Source organism: Lissotriton vulgaris, chromosome 10 (assembly GCF_964263255.1).
Source record: "Lissotriton vulgaris chromosome 10, aLisVul1.2, whole genome shotgun sequence".
NCBI lineage: Eukaryota > Metazoa > Chordata > Amphibia > Caudata > Salamandridae > Lissotriton > Lissotriton vulgaris.
Genome location: NC_141698.1, coordinates 1,066,356,228 through 1,066,381,905, shown reverse-complemented (window position 1 = coordinate 1,066,381,905; position 25,678 = coordinate 1,066,356,228). Strand labels below are relative to the sequence as shown.

Here is a 25,678-nt window from a genome sequence, read left to right as displayed (position 1 = left end):
CAAAACAGTATGAAAGGTGCAGACGTTGTTACCACAAAGTATTATGCAATACAAGCAGGGGAAGAAAGTTCACCGAAGCAATGTCAGGAAGAATTATGCGGGTGGACCGGGGATACAGTCAACCCGGGCGGGATGTGGACCTGAAAGAATAGCGAAATTATAAGCAACTAAGCAGGTGCTGGAAATTGTGCGACAGGCTACAAGTAGCAAGAATTATATTTACCCAGTAATTAGTGGGTTTGCACGTCTCACTCTTGTTAATTTCTTGCCGTTGCGGATGGCGAATACAGCAATTTCTAGAGACAAGACCTGCGCACGCACTGACAAAACCGAAACCTATTGTGGGGCGGGACTTCCGTTTTGTGAAGCCCGTGTCCACGGAGTGCCTGGCCAGAGGAAGATCCCTGCGGAGGCTGCAGATGTCTGGAGTGCCGGTAAGTGGGCCTTAGTTGTAGGGGGGGCGGGAGGGGGGTCTTGGTGCGCTTGTGTGTGTGTGCGCGCGTGTGTGTGTGTGTATGTGTGCGACGGCGGGGTGGGGTGGGGGGCGGCGGCGGTATGTTTGTCTGTGTGCGTGTGTGTGTATGCAGTGTGCGTGCGTGGGTATGCCTGCGTGTGTGTGTGTGTGTGCCTGCGTGTGTGTGTGCGGGACAGGGGATGTGCATGGCAGCCTTGGAAACAAGAAGAGCCTGGTGAGTGGGGGGGTGGGGCGCGTGTGTGGGTGTAACTGTATGTGTGTGAACGTGTGTAGCTGTGCATGTGTATGTATATGTGTGGCTGTGTGTCTGTTAGCTGTGTGTGTGTATATGTGTGTCTGTGTGTCCCGATGCATTGTGCCTGCGTGGGTGTATGTGTGTGTGCGCGAATGCGTGAGTGTGGCTGTGTGTGATTGAGAGGGGCTGTGAATCGGAGGCAGGGGATGTGCACGGCGCCGTGCGTGCCCTCGAGGACAAATCTGAGACAGCAGAGGCGCGTGGCTGAACGCTGTCTCAGATTCCCAGGAAAGTGAAAACAATAGGTCTTTCGCTGACGCGAGACCTAAAAATAGAGTATATTAACATCTTAAAATAGACACCCAAACAACAAATCTATTTAGGGAAATGGGAGATGTGAATTCTTAAAGGTAAGTAAATCACTGTAGTTCACACTTGGGAAATGCAATAAATCGTTGTAAGCAATTTAGTCATTTTTAACCAACTTGCTAGTAGAGCTATTTCTCTTCACTTGAACAGGCCACAATGAATTGGAGCTCAGTAACAGGACCACTGGGGTCCAGGGAGACAGTCTCAGGGTATTTTCTGAACTTTGTCCTGTACCGAGGTCCAGCCAAGAAGTGGGCCTGAAGCTGGGGATGCTGGATGCTAAGGATGCTGAAGATGAAGCGATGCAGTGAGCGTTCTTAGGGTAATAACGTTATCCACAAGTGCCAGGGGTCACCTTTGGCCTCAGGACTCTCACAATGCAGCAGGGGAGTCCAGTGCAGGTCCAGTCGCGACTGGTCAGCTGATCTCCCAGTTACAAAAAAAGGTCAGCAGTTCCTTGCAGGTAAGTAAATTCTTTTCTTTGGAAAACCAGAGTCCACTTCAGCTATGGGTCTGCCGGACTAGCGGACACCTTGGGAAGGTCAGGGCTGCAGTCACCCTGCAGGCACTTTGGCAGTCAGGCATTCCTAGGCAGCTGGGCTCTTGAGGAGTGCAGGGCTCTTTAGCTTTTGGTGGCCCTGATGCTTAACAGGGGGCTAGCCAACAAGCCCTAACAGTCAACTCTTCCACCCTGGTGCATATCGAGCTCTTTTCCACAAGTGGACATAGCAGGCACAGTCCTTTTTGGGTCCCTCGGGTGCAGCAGGTGAAGTCCAGTCTTTAGTGCAGCCCTCCTTTGCTAGGTCCAGGGAGCAGCAGGGCAGTCTTTCTTCAGTCTTCTTTCCAGTCCACTGGGGTGTCACTTTAATGCCCTAGGGGTGGGTTATTATTTTTAAAAAAAGGAAGGTTTTGACCTGGTAAGAGAGTTTATTTTGTCATGTTGATTGGCCAGTTTTAAAGCTGCCTGATTAGGCTTCACTGGCAGGCATAGAGTCACGTTCCCACCTTGTCACTGCAGTGGTGGCATAATTAAGTGATAAAGTCCACTAGTGACATTTAACTTACTAGCCCTGGGCGCCTCTTGTATCATATACTGGGGACTTATAAGTAGGTTAAATGAGCATATCAGGTATTTTCCAATTGTACATGTACTTTGGGGGGTTGGGGGTGTCTGAGCACATGCACTGGGGCCTGGACAGCATGGCCTAGTACACTACAAACTCGAAAAACTAGCAGTATCAGTCTAAAACTTGGGTGTGATCATGCAAAAAGAGATCCTATGCTACATCGTGAAGTTGGATTTTGCATGCCTTCATGGGGGCTGCCACGAGCACTGAATATGTGCTTGCCGACTCCTAGAATGATCTGTCACCTGCCCGGATATCCCTCAAGAAGCAGGAGAGAGGCTGTGCGCTGCAACAGTCAAGCATTTGCCTGACTATGGGAAACATCACAGGTTTGCATCGTTAGAAAGGCTGTATAACTGTAAGAGACTGAATGCACAGATCCATACTAATATAATAAAGAGAGAGCCCAAACCTTTGAGGCGGGTAATCTCAGGAACCACAGCACCAATCACAACATCCCATACAGCGTTGGAAAGGGCAGTTGTAGCAGAAGGACATAGGCTATGCAGACGCCCACCATATACATTTAAAAGGTAAAAGAACCGTGCCAGAAAAGTAGTCCCTTGCGGGCGTGTCTGCGTTGTGCTGTGGGTGTCTGCTGGGGCGTGACAAACGCTGGGGGCGTGTGGTACGTTCCGCCCTTCATGCCATGTCTCATATCGTGTGCTAATCCCACACTGCTCTCTTTAAATACCCCTGCACATCATAATCATAACCCACCATTACTCCTTAAAATACCCCAACACCCTTAACCACTAACCCATCTTAAACCTATAAATATACCCTGTACTCCAAAACCCAAACCTATCCCTAAACCCTAAAAATACCCCTGTACCCCAAAACCCAAACCTACCCCTGAACCATAAAAATACCCCTGTACCCCAAAACCCAAACCTAGCCCTGAACCCCAAAAATACCACTGTACCCCAAAACCCAAACCTACCCCAAAACCCAAACCTACCCCTGAACCCTAAAATACCCCTGTACCTCAAAACCCTTAACCTAGCCCTGAACCCTTAAAATACCCCTGTACCCCAAAACCCAAACCAACCACTGAACCCTAAAAATACCCTTATACCCCAAAACCCAAACCTACCCCTGAACCATAAAAATACCCCTGTACCCCTAAACCCAAACCTAGCCCTGAACCCCAAAAATACCACTGTACCCCAAAACCCAAACCTACCCCAAAACCCAAACCTACCCCTGAACCCTAAAATACCCCTGTACCCCAAAACCCTTAACCTAGCCCTGAACCCTTAAAATACCCCTGTACCCCAAAACCCAAACCAACCCCATAACCCTAAAAATACCCCTGTACCCCAAAACTCAAACCTAGCCCTGAACCCTAAAAATAACCCTGTACCCCAAAACCCAAACCTACCCCTGAACCCTAAAATACCCCTGTACCCCAAAACTCAAACCTAGCCCTGAACACTAAAAAATACCCCTGTACCCCAAAACCCAAACCTAACCCTGAACCCTAACATACCCCTGTACCCCAAACCCCATACCTATCCCTAAACCCTAAAACTACCCCTGTACCCCATAACCCAAAACTATATCTGAACCCTTAAAATACCCAAGCACCCCAAAACATATACCTCAGTACCCCCAAAACATATACTCCTATACCCATACTTACCTTATCCAAGCATAAAAAAAACATGCTTTTACCATTCATGCATTTACAACGAATTTCGTTGTAAATGTATGCGTGGTAAAAGCATATAAAATGTAATTCCATGCGTTAAAATGGCATTGCGGAGTCATGGTACTTACCCCCCCCCCCCCTGGTAAGTACATTGGTGGCACGGCGGCCCACATCTCCAGAAACATACTCATATTTTTTCACCACCCATTTGAAAAATGCACAGGTCTCTCTCATTGATGGCCAGCACCGACATACACTTTTAGACACACCTCCCGCCACAAGTTCTAGAATTGCGAACTTTAGAGCTAGGGAGCTACGTTCGACTCTCGGCATCAGCTCAACATCCTGTGATTCCAGGTAAATCGCATTGTCTCCCCGTGCCTACCACAAATGAATGTGTTCTTCATTAATGTAAATTGTGCTCATGCCATGTTGTCGCGTTTGCGCTATACAATATTGCAAGGAAAAATAAAGTAGGGAAACTCGAGTTCACACACTACTGAACGCGCACTCTTAAGTGCATCAGCAGTGCACTGTGTATCGGAGCGTTTCACAGGCCTGTCACAGATAAGAGATGCTATCAAAACGAAATCCTACAAAACAATATACTACTGGCCGGCAGCAATTCATACCCGGGCAACGTCGGGATGGGCTGCTAGTATATTATAAAAGGGGGTAATTTGCACAAAGGCCTAAATCATAAAATCACCATTAGTCGGTCCTACATGGGGGCTGCCTGGACCAGGAGGGACGGAAACGTAGGTGGGAATAAAATAGAAGGTTGAGGCACAGAATGTTCCAACACATAGGACACTACATTGCATTAGTGTGTGTGGTATTTAATTTTCAACTTCATTTGATCTGAGCACCTCCAATAGGGACTCCCTGAGAAGCCTCCAATCACTCACCATTACTACTACTGAGAGTAAATTGCTGAAGTGGCTGTGCTTGGCCCAGGTTGCAGAGCCATGGTTTTCTTATGCCCTTTGGGCAGTCTACAGAATTGGCGTTAAGAGCCTAGGGTCGAAAATGCTGTCAAATATCTGCTTTCAGGTCATATATTTTGGCAAAAGAATCAATTTGAGATATTTAGTGCTGTTTTGTATTTCTTCCGCACAATGTTATTCATTAATGTGCACTGCCCATCATTGGGCACTGCCTTCACACACTCTTGCGAGTGTAAAGCATCATCATGCTTTACACTCGCAAGAGTGTGTGAGGGCAAAAAGATATCAGGAGGTCTACCTCCACTTCAAGCACACTCAGCCGTCTTTTGGAGACACTCACAAGTTACTCATAACCATAGTTAGGTTGTGGAGTACTTGTCCACTTTTCCTTTAGGAACTGTCTCCACTTTGTTATAACATTCATTAATGTGGCACTTTGTGCACTTTGTACTGTGCATGTGTTAAAATGCCTTTAGTCTAAAACTAGAGGGTATGAGTTGTCGGGTTTCATTACGGGAAACAAAGGATTAATCATGAAAGAGGTGCAATTTTTAATAACACCTTGGTATTCAAGTTGATCTAAGAACTCCCTGACTTGTTTCTTTGCGTTATGTTTTATTGGGTACTCTCTCTGTGAAGTTGGAATAGTTTTAATTGGGATTTCATGGTGAGGTGACTCAGCATTCCACTCTACATGATTTTGGTAGAGTGCAGGAGCTAGGGCTACTGCCTACTCCTGCGCGTAAGAATATTTTAGTGACTCTGGAACGAGGTCGGAGAAGGCTGGTAATATTACGTCTTCCCCTTTAGGGCAGTCCATAACTAAATCAGGTGGCCAATTTTTTCAGCCAACAGGATGCTGTATCCATATGTGAGCCTTGAAACAAAGAAGGGTTTGGCTTGAGCGCAGTAAGGCTACGCCTATAACTATATGAAACAAAACAACTGCCAGTACTGCTCGAACTATTTAATCCTAGACTCAATAAGCTGAGTTGACACTCCTCAACTTAGAAGGACCAAACATTCAGTCCACACCCAATGTTGTTATATAGAAGTTTATTTTCTACTTACAAAATTATTTTAAGAAACTTTTTGAATTTTTTGTTTGTATCAACTAAAGAAAGATCACACGGGTCTATACACAAAATGGGGTTTGTCAATATGTACAATTCAAATGAACAAAAGGGGAAAATGTGTGGGTGATGCAGGGGAAGACGGTAGACAACATAAATATCCAATTCAACTCACTCAAGCTCGCAAACCGCATTCGTACTACAATCAATCCACATAGAACAGCTACACATACAACAAGTGGGGGGGTATGAAAGTGGCTATTTACAAGGGGAGGAAATTCCTATCCAATATATACAACAAGGGTAAGCAAAAAAGGCTCAATTCTTAATGAAAAAACACAAAAATACATTCAATATGAAAAAGTGGACAAACTTAAATTTCTCAATTCAAATGCACTATATGCAACCAACTAGCTGAATCTCAATCACCCCGATGACACGAGGTCACCGTGAGGAAAAGTTTAACAATTATTCAATCTAGAGGGGTCGACGCGTTTCGAATCCCATTACTCCTTGGGATTCTCCTCAGGACCAAAGACAGACAAAATCTGTCGGGTTTTCTTGTCGGGTTCTTTAAAGGAAATGGAATGTGTTTTGTAGTCCTTCGTAAAGTTTGACGTGTTTGATCCAGTCTCAATAAATGGAGGGAAAAACTTCCGTTATGTGTCCATCGTCCGTAGTCTTTGTCCGTGAACCTCGTTTGGCAGTGAATTCCGGCGCCGTCAATTCACTGCCACTGTCCACTTTTTCATATTGAATGTATTTTTGTGTTTTTTCATTAAGAATTGAGCCTTTTTTGCTTACCCTTGTTGTATATATTGGATAGGAATTTCCTCCCCTTGTAAATAGCCACTTTCATACCTCCCCACTTGTTGTATGTGTAGCTGTTCTATGTGGATTGATTGTAGTACGAATGCCAGGTTTGCGAGCTTGAGTGAGTTGAATTGGATATTCATGTTGTCTACCATCTTCCCCTGCATCACCCACACATTTTCCCTTTTTGTTCATTTGAATTGTACATATTGACAAACCCCATTTTGTGTATAGACCCTTGTGATCTTTCTTTAGTTGATACAAACAAAAAATTCAAAAAGTTTCTTAAAATAATTTTGTAAGTAGAAAATAAACTTCTATATAACAACATTGGGTGTGGACTGAATGTTTGGTCCTTCTAAGTTGAGGAGTGTCAACTCAGCTTATTGAGTCTAGGATTAAATAGTTGGAGCAGTACTGGCAGTTGTTTTGTATCCATATGTGAGGCTCTCCCAAAAGAGACCCCTCACTTTTCTCGGTATGTCCCCCTCCATTTGGAGCGTTATTTTATATAACCGATGTGGGACACTTACACTTGTAACAGGTGTTTCCACGAGGTGTGTTCATTCAACGATGTTGTCACCAGAAATTCCATTAGGTTCTGGCGAGCTAGTGTTACTTCTGCTGCACTGTCTAGCATAGTCAGAGCCCATTCCCCATTCAATAGTTGAGTCCTCAGTATCCTGGGCATTTCTTATTTTAATGCCAGCTAGCTTCTTCTTTGAGGTTTAGTTTTTAGTTTATCAGTTTAGGAACGTATATCAGTATCCTGATACCTGTCAGGTTTTTTTAAATTGTCACAGTTTCTAAGAATATATTTTCTATCAGAGGGTTACTGTTGAGGAGACCTACCCTGTGAGCCTGATGCATTCTACTTAAAATGTTTTTGTTTGTTTGTTATCCCATTTCTTTTAATAAGAATCAGTGCTTGCTTTGAGTTATCCTTTTCAGGAATACCCATTAATTGTGGTTTCACAGGTCTAGCTCTCAAATCATCTCTACCCAGTGAAGCATAGGTATCTTTGAAAATTTTAGGTAGTTCTTGCTCCTGTTGTGCAGGAATGCATTACCTCAGGTGTTGGCATAAAGCCACCTCTGCTGCCTCCCCTTTTATGTTAGCTAACAAAATTGTAGATACCTGTGCAAAATCGCCTATCAATTTCATCCCTAAATCCAGGGTAGGTTCTGCCCCGTACTCATTCTGTATTTGTTTCAATATTTCTGGTATGACTATTATTGAAGGAGTACCATGAGTCCTGGTATAAACATCAGCTAAAACTGTACCATAAGTAGTACAGTCCTCTATCGGGGGAGCGATTCCCATTGACAAGCAATTGTCAGTATTTTATGTTTTTTTGCGGGCCTGTCTGTGGAAAAACTGCCTCAAGCTGTGCTATTTTGTGTGCTATCCAGAACGGCTTGTGCTCACGTCTAGTGGGCATTCTTCACATAATCACGTTCAGCGTTTGTGGGGTGATTTTTGTTGCAGTTCCTTGTGGTTGACCAGCTTGAGTCACCCTTGAATCTTGAATTGTAAGTGTTCGCATTACGAACCTGTGTAAGATTTCTGTATCACTTTATTATTTCTTTGTAAAGTGGATGTAAGTCTGCTGCTGGCAATGTATCAGTCTCTGGATGCAGTGTGTAAGCAGCTAGAACCAGCCAAGTCTCTCCGTCTCTGCTGAGTGGACCGAGTCTCTCTTTTTTTGTGGTATTGGGGAGAGCGCTATTAAACCAATTTATATGTTCTTGGTAAATTAACAGGACTTCTATGTCCTTGTAAAAATAATATTCTTCTGGTATTTCATCTGGAATGTAACTATAAAATACATGTGTGCATGCGTCTGCAGGCGGGAATTTAACCCAAGAATAGCAAACCTCTGTCCGAAATTCCTAGTGTGCCTCAATCATGAAGGTAATGGTCCCACCTAATGATGAGAGACCATAATCTGCTAATTTTATATTAAGTGCATTTCTGCAACTTTTTTAAATGTTAAGAGGACCTTCCTACTCAGCTTCCTCTGCATTTGCAGCGCCGTCTTGGACATACATTGTGGAAGGAAGTTTGTAAGGTAAAAAGAGATAAGGTTTTTCACACTATTGGGACCTATAAGCATTCAAGCTTGAACAAACCTACAGCCAATACATAGGATATACCTACTCAACTGTGGCGGATTTTCCCTTCCCACTCCAGACATCTCTGGGTAAACGTGAGTAGGGGTCTCTGAGAAAGCACAATTGAACTACTCATATTGGACCGTTAAATAAGAATTAAAACCACGTTGGGCGCCACATCGTGTAGTTTCTACAAATCTATATAGGATCTGCGCGTTTAGACAACACAAACTGAGGGATTGGTGTCCCGACTGATTCCAGACACCCCCAAAGGATATGTTAGCCTTTAAACCAGTTAGCTCACATTGCCACTATAAGCTCCCTAACCTTGCCAAGGAGCAAATAGTTTCTGCCAATTATCGAACATAACAACCCTTGATCCTTGACAGATCGTGGAAACAGTACAGTACTTTAAATGTAGTCACTCGTGCTCACTTGGTCTCAGAGAAATACACAGAATAAACGACTGGACGTTTTCAATAAGAATTTATTGAACCAGCATCATCCTAGTATAAACATTTTTGCTGCGACAATCATTAGAAACCAATGTATAAGATGGCAAGCACCAACAGAGTAAATACAAGGTAAAATTCTACCATGGTGCTAAAACAGTGAATATATGCCGGCATATAGACAAATGGCAGTAATCAAATGTATTCCTAAGATGCAAACCCTAGCTAAGTATATCTAAGTGTACCTAACATGTATGTAGGTGTAAAGCCAAAATTCCCCTAGGAAAGAGCCAACCCCATTACCTGATGGGGGAGAATGAAGGATCCCATCTTGGTCTTGAGTTGGACACCCTGGAAGGGATGTCAGACCACTGCGTTCTGGAGTTTCTGCGTGCAGGGACTTCAGCGTCTTATGTCAGCATGGAAGCTTCTCCTCTGGTTTGCCCAGCGAAGATGTGGTTCTTTTATACCCAGAAAGGTACCCTCAGGGGTTCTACCTAGCCGTGTAATGGTACTGTGGGTCTGTGGGGTTGACGATAGCGGCAACTTATGTACAGAGTTAATATACAGAAGAAGGTAATCCTGCTGTATACATCCTGGGCAGGGGATTAAGATGTGATACTAAGAATCCTTAGGCAAAAAAATTAGTTTAGTTTTCAAAGAAAATCACATGACATTTATATGGCACTTAACCGGTAAAGATCAGCACCAGAGCCGTTCTGCAGGGCAAGGTAGGACAAATGTTGTTAAAAGGTCCTGCAGTTACCTAGGCCTATATTGGGGTACATTGTTGCTTATAAAAGTACGGACACAGGGACATCAGAAGGAAACAACCGCAACCACAAGTGTTGAAGCCCAGCAGGGCCTGCTTTGTCAGTGGCACTCTAGGGCAGCCTTACACTGTGTAAACCGCACATGCACATGTCTGTGTTTGCAAATTAAAGCTAAGCCGATGAGTTTTGCCAATCTTCATCCTTCTGCACTGCAAATGCAAAACAAAAAAAGTTTGCATCCTGTGTATAGTGCATACATGAGGTATAGAATGTAATGTGTGATGACGATTCTTCACACATTTTAAAAATTAATTATTCTCACGTGCATTTCAATGTAGCCAATATACTGTCACCTCCTCTCTGAGCACCGCCAACTGTCATGTTTGACTCCATCCCTATTATTGCATTATTACAAACTGCCCACATCAAATTTCAAAGATCACAACAAACTGCTTTGCAAGTTTAATACCCCTGTCTTCCCTAGCTCACCCATCAGTTTCACCAACCATCAGCATGAACTCCCATTCCCTTACTAATGATCACATCTAACTCCTAGTAATGTAATCTACCCTAAGGTAACTGGAGTAAATGCAGGGAATAGTTTTCTTGAGAGCACAAGATTAATCCTAATAACCAACAATAACCAATACACACTGGCCTAACATAACCTTGGGTTCCTGGAGCAGCATGTTCCTCAGTGTAAAATGCTTCAATGCCTTATCAGGAGTAGTAAGCGCTATATAAATGCAATTACAATACAATAAGGTAGCATGATCACCAAACAGCCAGTAGCATGAAGTGAGAGAGTGTCCTGGGTGTAGCGAAATCCCATTTTATTCATGTTATAATGTTTAGGCATGTTTTAAGGAACTAAAAACAAAATAACCTCCTGGTTTAAAGGAAGTAGGGGTTAAATTATCAGTTCACTCAGTAGCATTAGTGTGACACAATGATTTTAAAAGTTATATTTTTTGTTTTAAGATATTAGGCAAATTCTAGAAAATGGGTCCCAGAAAGCCGAGAGTCTTTTGAATTTACTGTCATCCGTTTACCTTAATGCACATGTGAAACCTGTACTTACATGTCATATTCACCAGCTTGTCGACATTATACTGCTCATCACCATATCCAAGGTAGCAGTCTGCGATTACCTCCATGTGCTGTGGGGCAGAAAAGGCAACATGTTTGTTTTTCGCTTGAATGATGTGACTTCTGCTAGTATGTTTGAGCGGACTGCTTGAATGGGGTGCAACTGCGGGAGTCCAGGCATCCCTAACAGGACCAAAGCAGACTGGAGATAAGACAGTTACCATATGCATTAGGAGACCAGGTCACTCCCTCTATGAATTAAGAGGTCTTAAAAGCAAATAATGCTTCCTGCGATGCATTGAGTCTCAATGAAAAAAGAACATCATCGAGTCTCAAAGGCCAGTAATATCCAGAGACGTAGAGGTGCAAGGACTTTTTCAACAATACACACACAAATCAAACATGTAATCCCTACAAAATAAAGCAGTGCATAATTAACTAGATGCACTTGTAAAATTGTATTGCTATCCATACTAATATAAAAAAGAGAGAGCCCAAACCTTTGAGGCGGGTAATCTCAGGAACCACAGCACCAATCACAACACCCAATACAGCATTGGAAAGGGCAGTTGCAGCAGAAGGACATAGGCTATGCAGACACCCACCATATACATTTAAAAGGTAAAAGAACCGTGCCAGCAAAGTAGTCCCCTGTGGGCGTGTCTGCGTTGTGCTGTGGGCGTGTGCTGGGGGCGTGACAAACGCTGGGGACGTGTGGTACGTTCCGCCCTTCATGTCTCATATTGTGTGCTAATCCAACCCTGCTCCCTTTAAATACCCCTGCCCCCTATAATCATAACCCGCCCTTACTCCTTAAAATGCCCCAACACCCTTAAACACTAACCCATCTTAACCCTATAAATATACTCTGTACCCCAAAACTCAAACCTATCCCTAAACCCTAAAAATACCCCTGAACCCAAAACCCAAACCTAGCCCTGAACCATATAAATACCCCTGTACCTCAAAACCCAAACCTACCCCTGAACCCTAAAAATATCCCTGTACCCCAAAACCCAAACCTAGCCCTGAACCCCTAAAAATACCACTGTACCTCAAAACCCAAACCTACCCCTGAACCCTAAAATACCCCTCTACCCCAAAACCCAAATCTAGCCCTGAACCCTTAAAATACTCCTGTGCCCCGAAACCCAAACCTACCCCTGAACCCTTGTTGCTTGCCCAGAACGGTGCAGGGCGAGGACGAGGACGAGGCGTCCCCGATCGGAGTGATATGCGCAGGGAAGAAGGATCAGGCAAGTCTGAACGAAATCATTTTGATGGTCATCAAGGCAAGCAATATTATCACGAGGATTACGCATATGAGGATCAGGATGCGTATTCCCACGCATAGGACAGCCAGGGACAGAGTAGGGGCCAAGTATCGATCCCGGTCAATCAACAGGGACCTTATGTAAAAGGGGAATTGATGGGGACTTCTGAGAATTTCCTAATTGTCACGGGAGCAATGAATAGTTCAGTTGCTCGATCATTGGTTCCAGGGGCAGCTCTGTACGGGCAAAATAATGTTTCAGTGGGATTCTCGGGAGTCCCGGTTGTCAGTCCCATTTCAAAACCTCTCCCCTTCACAATTGGTCCTGCCACCGTCGACACACCTTTTCTGTTAACTTCACATTGTGGGGAGAATTTGCTGGGCTTGGATATGCTGAAAAAATTAAATGCCACAATACATTGCTCCGCTGATGGGGTTTATTTAACAATACAACCCTACGCTGACTGCATGAAACAATCTTTTGCTAAAAATGAACCTCTTGCCCCTGAATTTGATGGCATTCCTGCGACCCTATGGGCAACCGGGGACGTGGGTAAGTTGGATATTCCCCCGGTTCATATTGCATTGAAAACTGGCGCAAAATTACCACGCATCCCGCAGTATAAAATAGCACCAGCCGATGAACGGGCTCTGCTGTCCATTATTCAAGATCTCATCGACAAAGGGGTGGTGGAAGAAATGGCTGCTAATATTTGCAATAGCCCGATCCTCCCGATTTTGAAAAAGAACTCTGATCCTGGTTCACAGGGACATGGTGATGCTTACCATTTTGTGATTGACCTTAGCGCCGTTAATAAGATTGTTGTACCACAGTATCCTGTGGTAACAGACATCACCACGATCCTCACGATGATTCCACCAACTGCCCAGTATTTTTCGGTCATAGACCTGAAAAATGCCTTCTTTAGCATCCTTATCCATCCCGATAGAAGACAGATTTTATGATTCTCGTTGTCTGGCCGAAGCTTACGCTTCTGTCGTGCACCTCAAGGCTATACTGAAAGTCCGAGCATATATAGCCAAGCCCTTAAGGCTCTGTTGGACGACCTGGACTTGCGGGAAGGCAACGTATTGCTGCAATATGTGGATGACCTGCTAACTGCTTCAGATACAGAAGATGGCTGCAAAGCTGCCACTGTTAAATTGCTACATCATTTGGCAGAAAAGGGGAATAAGGTGTCCTTGTCTAAATTCCAATACTGTCGACAGGAGGTAACCTACCTAGGTCATCTACTGTCGAAGGAGGGTAGGCGACTAACTCCTGAACGTATTACTACCATTTCTAATATGTCTGTTCCTTGCACGCAGTGCGAAGTTCGTGCTTTTCTTGGCATCACTTCTTACTGTCGCCAATGGATACCTAACTTTTCATTGCTCACTAAACCTCTGTTGCATCTGACTACTAAGGACGTGCATGAACCCCTCCCCTGGACGGATGAATGTCAGCACTCTTTTGACTCTTTAAAAACTGCCTTATGTTCTGCTCCTGTCTTAGGCACTCCTGACTACCGTAAACCTTTTGTACTATACGTGCCTGAGGTCGACGGTTGCTCACTTTCAGTGTTAACGCAGGACTTTGGTGGTAAGCAAAGACCTTGCGCTTATTTGTCAGCCACATTGGATAATGTCGCCAGAGTTCTTCTTAGCTGTCTGAGGGCCACAGCAGCTGTTGCGGTGGCTATCCGGCAGTCGGAAGGACTCGTTCTAAATTCCAATCTGACGGTGATGGTGCCGCATGCTGTGGACACATTGCTAAATAAAACAAAAACACAGCATCTCAAAAGTGCACGCCTCACTGGGTATGAATTGACATTGTTTGCACCACACATCTCGATCACACGATGTGCAACACTAAATCCAGCTACACTGTTACCACTCCCTCCGAGTGAAACTACCACTGACACACATGATTGCATTTACTGTACTGAAGAAGAAACCAAAGGAAGAATTGACCTTACCGACATTCTTCTATCTGACCCTCAGGGGGAGTTATATGTGGATGGGCCCTGTTTTAAACTAGCAGATGGAACAACAACAGCTGCATATGCAAACAGTAGTCGAAATATTTCGAGTACCCAACCGGTCAGCCCAAGTGGCTGAACTGATGGCTTTACTACGAGCCTGTGAATTGAGTGAAGGACTCGAAGTCAACATCTACACAGACCCATAGCCCATAGTTTTGGGCGGCTGTGAAGGGAGCGGGGTTTCCTTACTTCCCATGGTCAGAAAATACAGAACGGCCCCTTAGTTTTACGGCTGCTAGATGCCCTCCCTCTGCCCAAGAAATTAGCCATCATCAAATGCAGTGCACACAAGGCAATAGTGGACAAAGTGGGGGAAGGAAATGCTTTTGCAGATCAGGTGGCCAAACAGACAGCTCAATCCCCAATGTCAGCTATGTTTGTTACGTCCTCCGCAAGATAGGTGGAGGAATCTGACTTGTTGGATAATACTATGGAAAGTGTGAGAGAATTACAAAAGGTAGCCACCCCCGCAGAATTAGAAAAATGGGAAAAGGAAGTAGGGAGACCAGACGAAAATAATTGTTGGATTGATCTGACAGAAAAACAGAGATGGTTACTACCCAATGCATTAGTACAGGCCGTTGTGACTATGGCTCACGGCCTGCCCACGTAGGAGCAAAATGTATTTGCGGGCTCCTGGACCCAGTATGGAACAACCCTAATATACAAAGGACGGCTGTCCGGTTAATCCAATACTGCATGGTCTGTTTGCAACACAAACCGGGGAAGGGAGAAAATGTCCTGAGTGGAAACTTTGCACCTCCAAACGCTGCCTTTTGAAGTACTCCAGATGGATTATATCCACATGGAGCGTGTTAATAAGTTAAAATATGTTCTGGTGGTGATTTGTGCTTTTAGAAAATGGGTTGAGGCCTACCCTGCCAAGGAGAATACTGCTATGGCAACAGCAAAAGCCCTTCTCAAGGAATTTGCGCCACGATTCGGTCTGCCCCGCTTGATCTAGTCAAACAATGGGGGGCACTTCAATGGGGCCCTTGTTAAGCATATGTGTGATGGTTTACAGATAAAACAGAAATTCCACGCAGTCCGACATCCACAATCAGCAGGGCTCGTGGAAAAGTACAATGGGATTCTTAAGCTCAAGATGGCTAAAATTCAGGAAAGCGCAGGGTTGAAATGGCCTGACACCTTGCCCTTGGCCCTCATGTCACTACGGGTCACCCCACATTCTCGCTCCGGCCTTTCTCCTTATGAGATCACCTTTGGTAGGTCCGCTAATGTATGGGGGGTACCCAGACCACGATCCTTTTCTGATATTGAATATCCTATGTTGATTGATTATCTGTATGCCCTGACTAAAGATCTCCGTTCTATTCATCAGCAGGTAGCATCTGTGCTGCAGCCTCTGCCAGAGGGCCCCGGACATCGACTACAACCCGGTCAGTGGGTTCTATTCAAGAAGTTTGAACGAGATACCAGCCTAGCTCCGAGGTGGTCCGAGCCACGACAGATCCTACTAGCCCCCGGACGGCTGTCAAAGTGGTTTGGGAGGAAACATTGGATTCATGTCTCCCATCTGAAAAAGCTGCCGCTTCCACTTCCATATGATCAGCAACGCCCAGGGGGAATTCTGACACAGGAAATTGAGAGAGCTGCTGCATTTGTACCCTTCTCCGACGCCTGCGACATTGAACAAAGGCAAGAGGAGGGAGTGACGAGATGGGGTGAACCGGTCTCTGCTGAATCTGCAAGTGCTTTGAATCCTGCTTTGAGTACCCCGGCAAGCGAAAGTTCTAATGAGAGAGAGATACCTGCAGTGCTATTTTCTGATCAGGAAGTTCCGGGTCATGTGCGATACAACCTGCGGCCGAGAAAACATCACGGTGCCTCAGACCCCACCACTAGGAGATAAGGAAAGACTCGATTGAATAAGATAGGGTTTGCTAGTTTGCCGGTCTGAGGTACTGAGCGAGACAATGGACTGAGCTGGAACTTTGATCACTGTGCTCTGTTCAGAAAGAAAGACTAGCTATTGTGAACGGCCAGGTTGCACCACGGAATCATTCTGACCACCAGTCTTTGTTTCCTTGAGATGAACGATAGGAGTCTACCTGTGAGACTCTGATGGACACAGGGAGAAGAACCCTCTGGCAGAACGGACTGCTAGGCCCGAGTTTATTTTTGGACTTTTAGATAGGAATGTACCCTTTTGGTTGTATTGTACTTGAAGAAGAATTTCCCATTGCACCCCGACACGTACCATTCTATGAACCAATGTTCTCAACCTGGACCACGAGGGTCAAGGTAGCCTTTGTGTTGGTTATGACTGTTATAATAGCTGTTTTTATGGTCTTATTCATATATCTAGAGCATAAATACCCTTTGCAAACATTTTTACCCTCTACTGTTGCACCACCCGAGCATTTGCTGTTTACCCTAGCACCCCACAAAGAACGACATTGCCAGACCTATGCGAAAAATGTATTTGTCGAAATGCTTCATCAGACGCACAGTGTTACCAACACTACTGACTGCTGGGTTTGTGGGCTTCTGCCTTCTGTTGTGCATAATCACGATCTGTTCCTCTCACTACCCCTGTCCTATCTAGGGAGCTGTGAAGCATGATTCAAACTGTTTTCCACCATGTACCATCACTATATAGACAATCGCAGGCATTACGATGTGAATGATTATAATATGATTTCAGCATATGTCAGGGAACATCGGGGATTTGACCCACAAGGTAACGGGGGACGAGGATCGATAGAACCTCAGGCGTGTATGAATAGGTACATGGAGGTTAGGAACAGTACCTGGCTGCAGGATGAACTCTATGATTTTAACTATTTTAATGCTTCCCAATATTTCCAGCTTTATGTTGAACGAAATGTTACAAGCGACCGCATTGTACCCATTCCTATTTTAAATACTTCCTCCGATTTCTGTGTACAGGGGATGGGGCATGTACAGGTTGGTGACAGTATCTGTAATTATGCCTATCGTATGAAGAAAATTAGCGGTCCGCCATTGTTAACGCCACCCAATGTGTATTTTGTATGTGGGGAAAATGCTTACACCTGGTTACCACGTGATTGGGCTGGGCACTGCTATTTGTCCTTCCTGTACCCGCCTGTATACATAGCACCGACTGACTATCATAGAACACACCAGCTACACCCAGCAAGTGCAGTACCCAATAGGCAACGTAGACAGCTCATCACAACAGAAGTCGATCAGACCGACACCTCCTTGCAGCAGGTCACGGATTTTAGCAAGGGTTTGGTCCCATTCTGGGGGCCTATATTTAATAGCAGAGAAATAAGAAGGTTGTCCAGAATAGTGGAAAATGTCATTAACATCACTACTGACATCTTGGCCAATCTTACGGTTGAGCTTCAGGCGACCAGGCTCGTTGCGCTCCAAACCCGTATGGTTTTAGACGTTATCTTGGCTGATCGAGGCGGAGCATGCCGAGTGATTGGCAGCTCCTGCTGTGTGTATATTCCAGACTCCACCCCCACTGTTCATTTGGCCATTCAAAAGCTGCATCGCATAGCGTCCGAAATGCATACTGACAACGGGTCCTTGTCACTGTCTGGCTGTTTCTGGGGGCTCTTGTCCACCTGGGGATGGAAATTATTGTTGATCTTGGGTGGAGCAGCTGGTGTTATTTTTACCTGTTGCGTCCTGATACAATGTGGTCCGGCTTGTTGCTCCTATTGCGCTTCCAGAGTAACGACTCTGTGCGCCCCTGCCCCAGTGCCCGCCAAGATTCAGATGCTATAACAGGAGATTCATGAATTAATGGCCATTAATAAGGAGGTTTTCAGAGATTAATGCCCGCCTTTGTATTTAGCTACACCACGCTAAAAGGAGGGTTTGAGGAACCGGAATTGATTTCCGGTTATGCACAGCATATAATCAATGCTTTAGAATTAGCATGATGTATCTAAATTACTTAGCACACATACGCAAACACTAGCATGAATCCGTATTGCAGTATTTCAGATTTCTAACCTGCACCTCTTTGCACGTTTTACACTTGCTTGACTTGACCGACGCCATTTTGTGGCCTCGCTCGATGCCCTACATTAACAGACCCCATTCAATTCTTTCACCGAAGTCGTTCACCTGAGAAATAGCCCAACTGTTGCAAAACTGCTGTTTCAGCTCGTTAGGCATGTCAATCAATCAATCAATCAATCAATCAAAGCATTTATATAGCGCACTACTCACCCAGAGGGTCTCAAGGCGCAAGGGGGGGGGAGGGGTCCGCTACTGCTCGAACAGCCAGGTCTTGAGTTGCTTCCTGAAGGCGAGGTGGTCCTGGGTCAGGCGGAGGTGGGTCAGGAGGGAGTTCCAAGTTTTGGCGGCGAGGTAGGAGAAGGACCGTCCCCCTGTGGTGGCTCTTCGGATGCGGGGGGCGGCGGCGAGGGCGTGGCCTGTCGATCGAAGCTGGCGTTTGGGAGCGTAAAAGTTGATGCAGCTGTTGAGGTAACCTGGGCCTTGGTTGTGTAGGGCTTTGTGTGCGTGGGTGAGGAGGCGGAAGGTGATTCTCTTGTTGACCGGGAGCCAGTGCAGGTCTCTCAGGTGTCCGGAGATGTGGTTGCGACAGGGGATGTCCAGGATGAGTCGTGCTGAGGCGTTCTGGATCCGCTGGTCAAGGTTATAGGTAGCAGGAGGAGGCCTGATAGGCACATTCCGGAGGGGTGCGGGGCGGACTGTCTCGGAGTTAGCAGAAGGGAGTCACCCGTACGACTTGCTAATCTAGGATGAGCTAAACCAAGAGCGCTTTGTCTCCAATATATGGTCTTTCCTTCTGCACCAACCTGTACCAACTTGTATTTTTCCATCTTGGGTAACGGTTTCGAGAATGCAACTGTATATATGTGATGTTCTGACAATGTGCCAGCAGTCTTCTTGGCGGACCTCGTGGGGTTAGGTCGCAAGGAGCTCCTCTGGCAGAGTTTGTTTGTTATAATAAACAATTGGACCTACTGCGCTGCCAACTGACTAATTATTGGTAATGGGAATGGGATTGGTTGTGAATTAACTCTAATTGGGAGGTGGTGAATATATTTTCGGTACTTCATCAGAGTACGTAAAACTGAGTACAAGTGCAAATGTGAGCACGTGAATGAGACTGAGTGAGAGAGTAAGACTAAGTGCAAACAAATATGGAACGAATCCCTTGAACCCTTCTAGAAGCAGTCAGGCTCACTCACTGGAATCTGTAACAAAGATTATGCCTATTACTTTTAAAGGTCACCGGCCACCACTGGAGAGGCCTCCTAACTTGAGGGTAAGTCTTTTGGGGCCAGATGCATAAACAAACAATATTGCGATTTCCTAATTGTGAATCCTTGCAATTCACAATTAGAAAATTGCAAAACAAAATGCATAAAAGTGTGTTTAACGCTTTCTGCGATTCCTAGGGGATCGCAAAAGACCTACCTCATGAATATTAATGAGGTAGGTCGCAATTTGTGACCCCCTAGGAATCGCAAAAATCATGGGGATGGTGGCCTGCTGTGGGCAGCAGACAACCATGTATGTGATTGCTTTTAAATAAAGCATTTCTTTTTTTTGTAAAGCAGCCGGTTTTCCTTAAAGGAAAAACTGTATGCTTTACAAAAGAGACAATGAAAACTTTTCCATTCATTTTCTAAGAGTAGGCAGTGGTCCGTTGGACCACTGCCTGCTCTCAGAAAATGCATTTACAGACATTCGCAAAGGGGAAGGGGTCCCTTGGGGACCCTTTCCCATTTTCGTATTGGTTACCGCCTACTTGAAGTAGGTGGTAAAATGCGAATGTTTTGTGACCGCATTTCGGTTGGAAAACATTCATGCATACTGATGCGATTCAGTATTAGGAAGAGATGCCCTATGTAGGATAGTAGGGTCTGCAATCCTATGATCACCCAGATTTTTTGCTTTTGTTTCACTGGTTTACGACTTTCTCTGGCTGTGGGCCTGCCAATCAGACCCACAGCCTGGCTGTTCTCTCTCTAAATTACAACATGTACCCTAGGTGCATTTACCAATTGGTACTGGGCCACCTTATCAGACCCTGTAACTCAGGGCATAGGTGCACCCAGGGCCTACCAGGGGCTGAAGCATGTATTATGCCACCCCTGGCTGGCCTCCTAAATTTGACACAACTGGCTGCATGACAGCTGGGGCAAAGTCGTGTAATCACCCTTTGCTGTAGATATAGTATACCTATATCTAACCCTAAAAATGGACACACGGATTCCTATAAGTCACTCCTATGGCAGGCCTTAACAATCCTGAAGGCAGAGTGCTTGGCATCGTGTGAGATGGTGCTCTGGCATGAGCTGAGCCTGTCTGCAGCTTGCGGAATCAAGTCCTAATAGCTGTTCCATGATATCGCATACCATATACTCTTAAGTGCATTATAATCCTCGCGGTTAAATGCTATCTTTGGTATTGCTTTATCAAAACATGTCGAGTAAGGTGTCATACGAATTGGAATACTAACCCCTCGCCAATTCTGGCGACGGGGTTAACATTCCACCTTTCTAGAGGGACACGACATGTATGTAACTGTGAACCCCGGTTAAAGTTAAACGAAGCCTCAGCTCCACAAAATGGATGCTGCCACCACAGACACGAGTCTGACCCCCTGCAGCTGGGAGTCCTTCCAGCGAGGGCAGCCTGGACAAAGGGTTTCCTGTCGAGGGCGGTGCTAGCACCGTCCCAGACAGGGTTTTGTGTATCCTTGGTAGGCAGGGCTTTACAGGAAGGTGACTGCTGAGTGGCACCCCGGTGCTCACTACGCATAGGCCGGTCAGAACCAGTTCCAGGGGCACACCAGCCCCTGGCCTGGGGGAAGTCCGGCTTGGGAGAGGGGCGTAACCACCCCCCTCCTAGTCCCACCCATAAGCAGGACCTAGTCACCGGGTCAGCCCCCTTTTTTAGTATAAAGATAGGAGCAGGCCCCCTGTTAAAATTAGATCATCTTTGGAATCAAGACACGACTTTCTGCGAAAGGACATCAAGATTTCTTCTTCAAGATTCTCCCTTGTGGCTAAGGAGTAGTCACCCTGCATCAAGCGGGCACCATCCTAAGAACACTGCGGTCTGTTGCAAGTCCTTCCTCCGGAATCCGACTGCCCAGCTCGACGAGACCCGGCTTCCCTGGCACCTCTGACCTCTACTCACCTCTACAGCCAAGCTGAGAACCGTGAGTGAGACGAGACCTCGAGGGACCGACGATCGCCAAGACTGCACGACTTCTTTGCAACAAGCCCACCGTGTGCTCCACTGGTGAGTGCTTTGGGGTCCGAGAAGCCCCAACCCTGAGCAGCTCCAGCACCGAAGATCAGCCCTCCAGCATCTCCACGATCTGCGTGGGGCCCTTCTGCTTTTGCCTGCTCACCGCGCTGTGTGGCTACTAGCCGGCTGGCTTGTGGCCTTCTTCACGACGCCCGACATCACTGCTGCTGGTCTGGTTGCTCCAGACTTACCCTTGCTTCCCTCTTCAAGAGAAGCACCCCGGACCCTCCTGGTCTACTCCAGACGCCATTTTGAGTCCACCGCGTGGGCTTGAATTTGCCAAGGCTTTGTTGCCCAATCCTGGGTCCAGCGACGCCGACAGCTTCATCCATCGTGGGACAGCTCGCTCCTCCATCCTGGTCGCCGACAACGCCTCCTGGTCCGTGAGATCTGCAGAGCACAGCGTCACCCACTCACCTAGCCGAGGTGACTACCATCCGGTGCCCTCCTGGTGCCACCTGACTACTGGCTAGTAGTCTCGAACTTGGTCCCCTCTGCTTTCAGGTGTCATCTCTCTTCAAGATCCAGGCTTGGATCACTTCGAACTCTCTTCACTGGTTGCCTGCCAGCATCTTTCTTCCAGGCTCCTGGTCCGTCTACGAGGATTCCCGACGTCTTTTGAGACCTATGCAGCTGCAGCCCCTGGGGTAGGTAACTTCGGCATTTTGGTGCCCCAGCATAGCCTCACTATCCAAGGGTCAGAATCCACTTTCGGTTTCCTCCTACCAGGTCGGGTTCGCCCGAGAACACTAACTTTCTGAAATCTAGCTACCATAGACTTTGTCCCGCATCCCGCGTGAGAGTGCACACTCTGCACCCGAGTCCCCTGGGTCTCCTAGAAGTAATCTGAAGATTCTATAGTCAAGATCTAGCGATTCCAAAGCCTATTAGTGCTGTACTTACCTGCTAGTAATTTCGCATTCCACTTTCAGAGTATATGGTTTTCCGTGCCCCTCGGGCATTTGTATATACTGTGCTAACTTAAGTATTTTCGTAAGAGTTTTGTTTTGTGCTTAGTACCCTGTCCTCATAAAGAGTACAGGGCTGTTGTGATTTTAATAAATACACAGTTTATTTTCATAACACTTGTGTGGTGTCCTTTCACTTGGTGTTCAAGGGGTATATGGGTGGTATAACAGCTGGCTTAACACGCCCTCTTGAGTCTTTAGCCTTAGACTGCTCGTATCCACGCTACTAGGATAGCTGGTCTATAAGGTTGACTTACAACCAATCATCAATAAGGGTTGCTGGACTGATACATAGTGTTCACTAGAATAGTGAGCACTGCATATCAGGCCACCTTCTCACATTGGTGAGCAGCGGTTGGGATTTGAGCTTGCTGTTGTTTTACCACACGTATCCTAAGAATATCTTGTTGAAAGATCACATAAGTACTTTTAGGTACATATAACTTAGCTTAGAATACTCTGAGTTCTACTGAACCAGCTGTTGCAGCTCCTCAAGGCTTAGCACACCTTGGCTGCAACTCTTAGCAAGGGATCAGTAGGCAAACACATAGTGTAGGTAGGTGCATCACTTACACCACACTAGAATCAGCATGTCAGACAAAGGAGGAAACTCTGAGTCTCCCCTTGTGTCAGTGGACCCTCCACAGGTCCCCACTTCCAGATATGCTGCTCTTAGCTTCCAGGAGATGAGACAGATGTGTACCTCCAGGAAGCTAAAACAGGGGTCTAACCCCACCATTCCCTTTCTGATTGGTCTCTTAGAGACTTATGATGCCAGGAGGGCTGGTAACCCAGACCTTTCTAATCCAGATGGGAACATGCCTCCCCTTGAGGGAACCAGAGGAGACCCTGACCTAATCCACCTCTCAGCTGAGACTGAAGAGGGGGAGGAGGATGAGGATCTATCTGGGGATGAGGCAGATAAGGGACAGGTAGAAGTCAGCAGACTAACCAGGTCCAACTTAAGCAGACATGAGAATGGTACTAGGGGACCCCTGGGGCCACTCTCAGGCCAGCATAACATTGGGAATGGACGAGTTAGGTCTCTATCCAGAGGCTCTAACAGATCCCTTCAAACCAATGGCTCTCACAACTCTTCTCACAGAGGGATGACTTCCCCTCAGAGGAGAGTGTATGAAGCTAAAGAAAGGGCAGTCAATCTGAGGATTGAAAGGGAATAACTTGCCCTGGCCAAAGAGAGGCTTGCCTTTGCTAGAGAGCAACAGTTAAGTGGGGTAGTCCCCACTGGTGGCAGCATTATACCTAGCAATAGGGAAAGGAGTTTTGATACTAAGCACCTGAATAAGATAGTGCCCCCCTTTGAGCAAGGGGATGACATCCACAAATGGATAACTGCTTTGGAGAGGGCCTGCACTGTGCAGGGTGTTCCCCAAAGCCAGTGGGCAGCTATCTTGTGGCTCTCCTTTGAAGGTAAAGGTAGAGATAAGCTCCTCACTACTAGAGTGGAGGATGCTAACAATTACCAAGTCTTGAAAAATACACTGATTGATGGGTTTGGCCTAACCACTGAACAATACAGGTTGCTGTTCAGGGATACCCAGAAAACTCAGTCTCAAGATTGGTCTGACTTTGTAGATTGTGCCACTAAGGCTTTGGAGGGCTGGTTGCTGGGCAGTAAGGTTACTGATTACACAGGATTGTATAATTTGATCATGAGAGAACAAATTTTAAACAATTGTCAGAACCAGTTGTTGCATCAGCATCTTGTTGACTCAGATCTGACCTCTCCCCAAGAATTGGGAAAGAAGGCAGACAGATGGGTCAGAACAAGAGTTAAACAGAACCAGGGCCAGAATCAAGGTGGTCAGAAGAAAGCAGACCAGAAGGGTAAAGATTCTAAGGGGGAACAAAATGACCAGAAGTCTTCGACAGGTCCCCAACCACCCAAAGAGGGTGGGGGTCAGGCTCCCCAGAAGAAGAAAAATCAAGAAGGCCAATCTAAAAGGTGGTGCCAATACTGCAAAAGTAAAACTCACTGGTTTAGTGAGTGCACCAAGAAAGGAGGAGGGCAGACTCCTGCCACTGCAGCCCCTAAGGCACCTGTGGCCCCTAGTACAGTCAGCAGTGGTAGTGCACCTCCCAAGGGTTTAGTTGGGTTAACCCTGGGTTCTGAGGGGTATGACAACTTAGTTGGCACACTCACTCAGGCTGTCCTTGTTTGTACAGGGGATGCGGATATGTCCCCTGATATAAGTCCCAATACTTTCGGCAAATACAGACAGACACCTTTCATTAATGGAAAAATGGCTCAGGCCTATAGGGACACTTGTGCCAGTGTCACCATGGTGACACCTAACTTTGTGGACCCTGGACAGATCATGCCAGGTACAGATTTCCTGGTGACCAATGCAAGCAATGTCACTACCAGTCACAGTATGGCAATTGTAGCTTTCTCCTGGGGAGGGGTAACTGGCCAAAAGAAGGTTGTGGTTAGCTCAGACCTCCCAGTGGATTGTTTGTTGGGCAATGATTTGGAGTCATCACAATGGTCAGAAGTGGAGCAGAGGACTCACATGGAAATGTTAGGCTTGCCAGCACATGTGTTTGCTGTGACCAGGTCACAGGTCAGGAAATGCCCCACTGAACAGGTGCTGGATCCTAGAACAATGGACCAGACACCTTCCAAGAAGAAGAGCAGTAGGGTTAAGGCTGTGCCTTCCCCCTTGCCCCAGGTTGTGGATCAAGTCTCAGAGGAGGCTGACCTACAGGAATTGAGGGAAACTGAGCCTAAAGAGTTTGAACTTGATCAAGTTGAATTCCTGGGCTCAGGGGGACCCTCAAGGGAAGACCTGGGGAAGGACCAGTTAGACTGCCCTTCCCTTGAACCCCTCAGACAGCAGGCTGCTGCTGAGGCTGCTGGGAACGCCACAGGTACCCATAAGGTATACTGGGAAGATGGACTCCTGTACACTGAGGCAAGAGTCCCCAAGCCTGGCATGACCAGGAGGCTGGTTGTACCCTTGTCTCAGAGAGGTTTCCTCCTTACCTT

General features: G+C 46.2%; 1 protein-coding gene across 1 annotated transcript in view; it reads right to left on the bottom strand.

The window, feature by feature from the left end:
* Positions 1–25,678, bottom strand: part of NEK10 (NIMA related kinase 10) — a 1,232,468-nt gene that overhangs the window by 1,032,223 nt on the left and 174,567 nt on the right. The window contains exon 8 of the mRNA XM_086942130.1: positions 11,115–11,193. Coding sequence (XP_086798256.1) covers positions 11,115–11,193 — 79 coding nt within the window. The remainder of the gene's footprint in view (positions 1–11,114; positions 11,194–25,678) is intronic.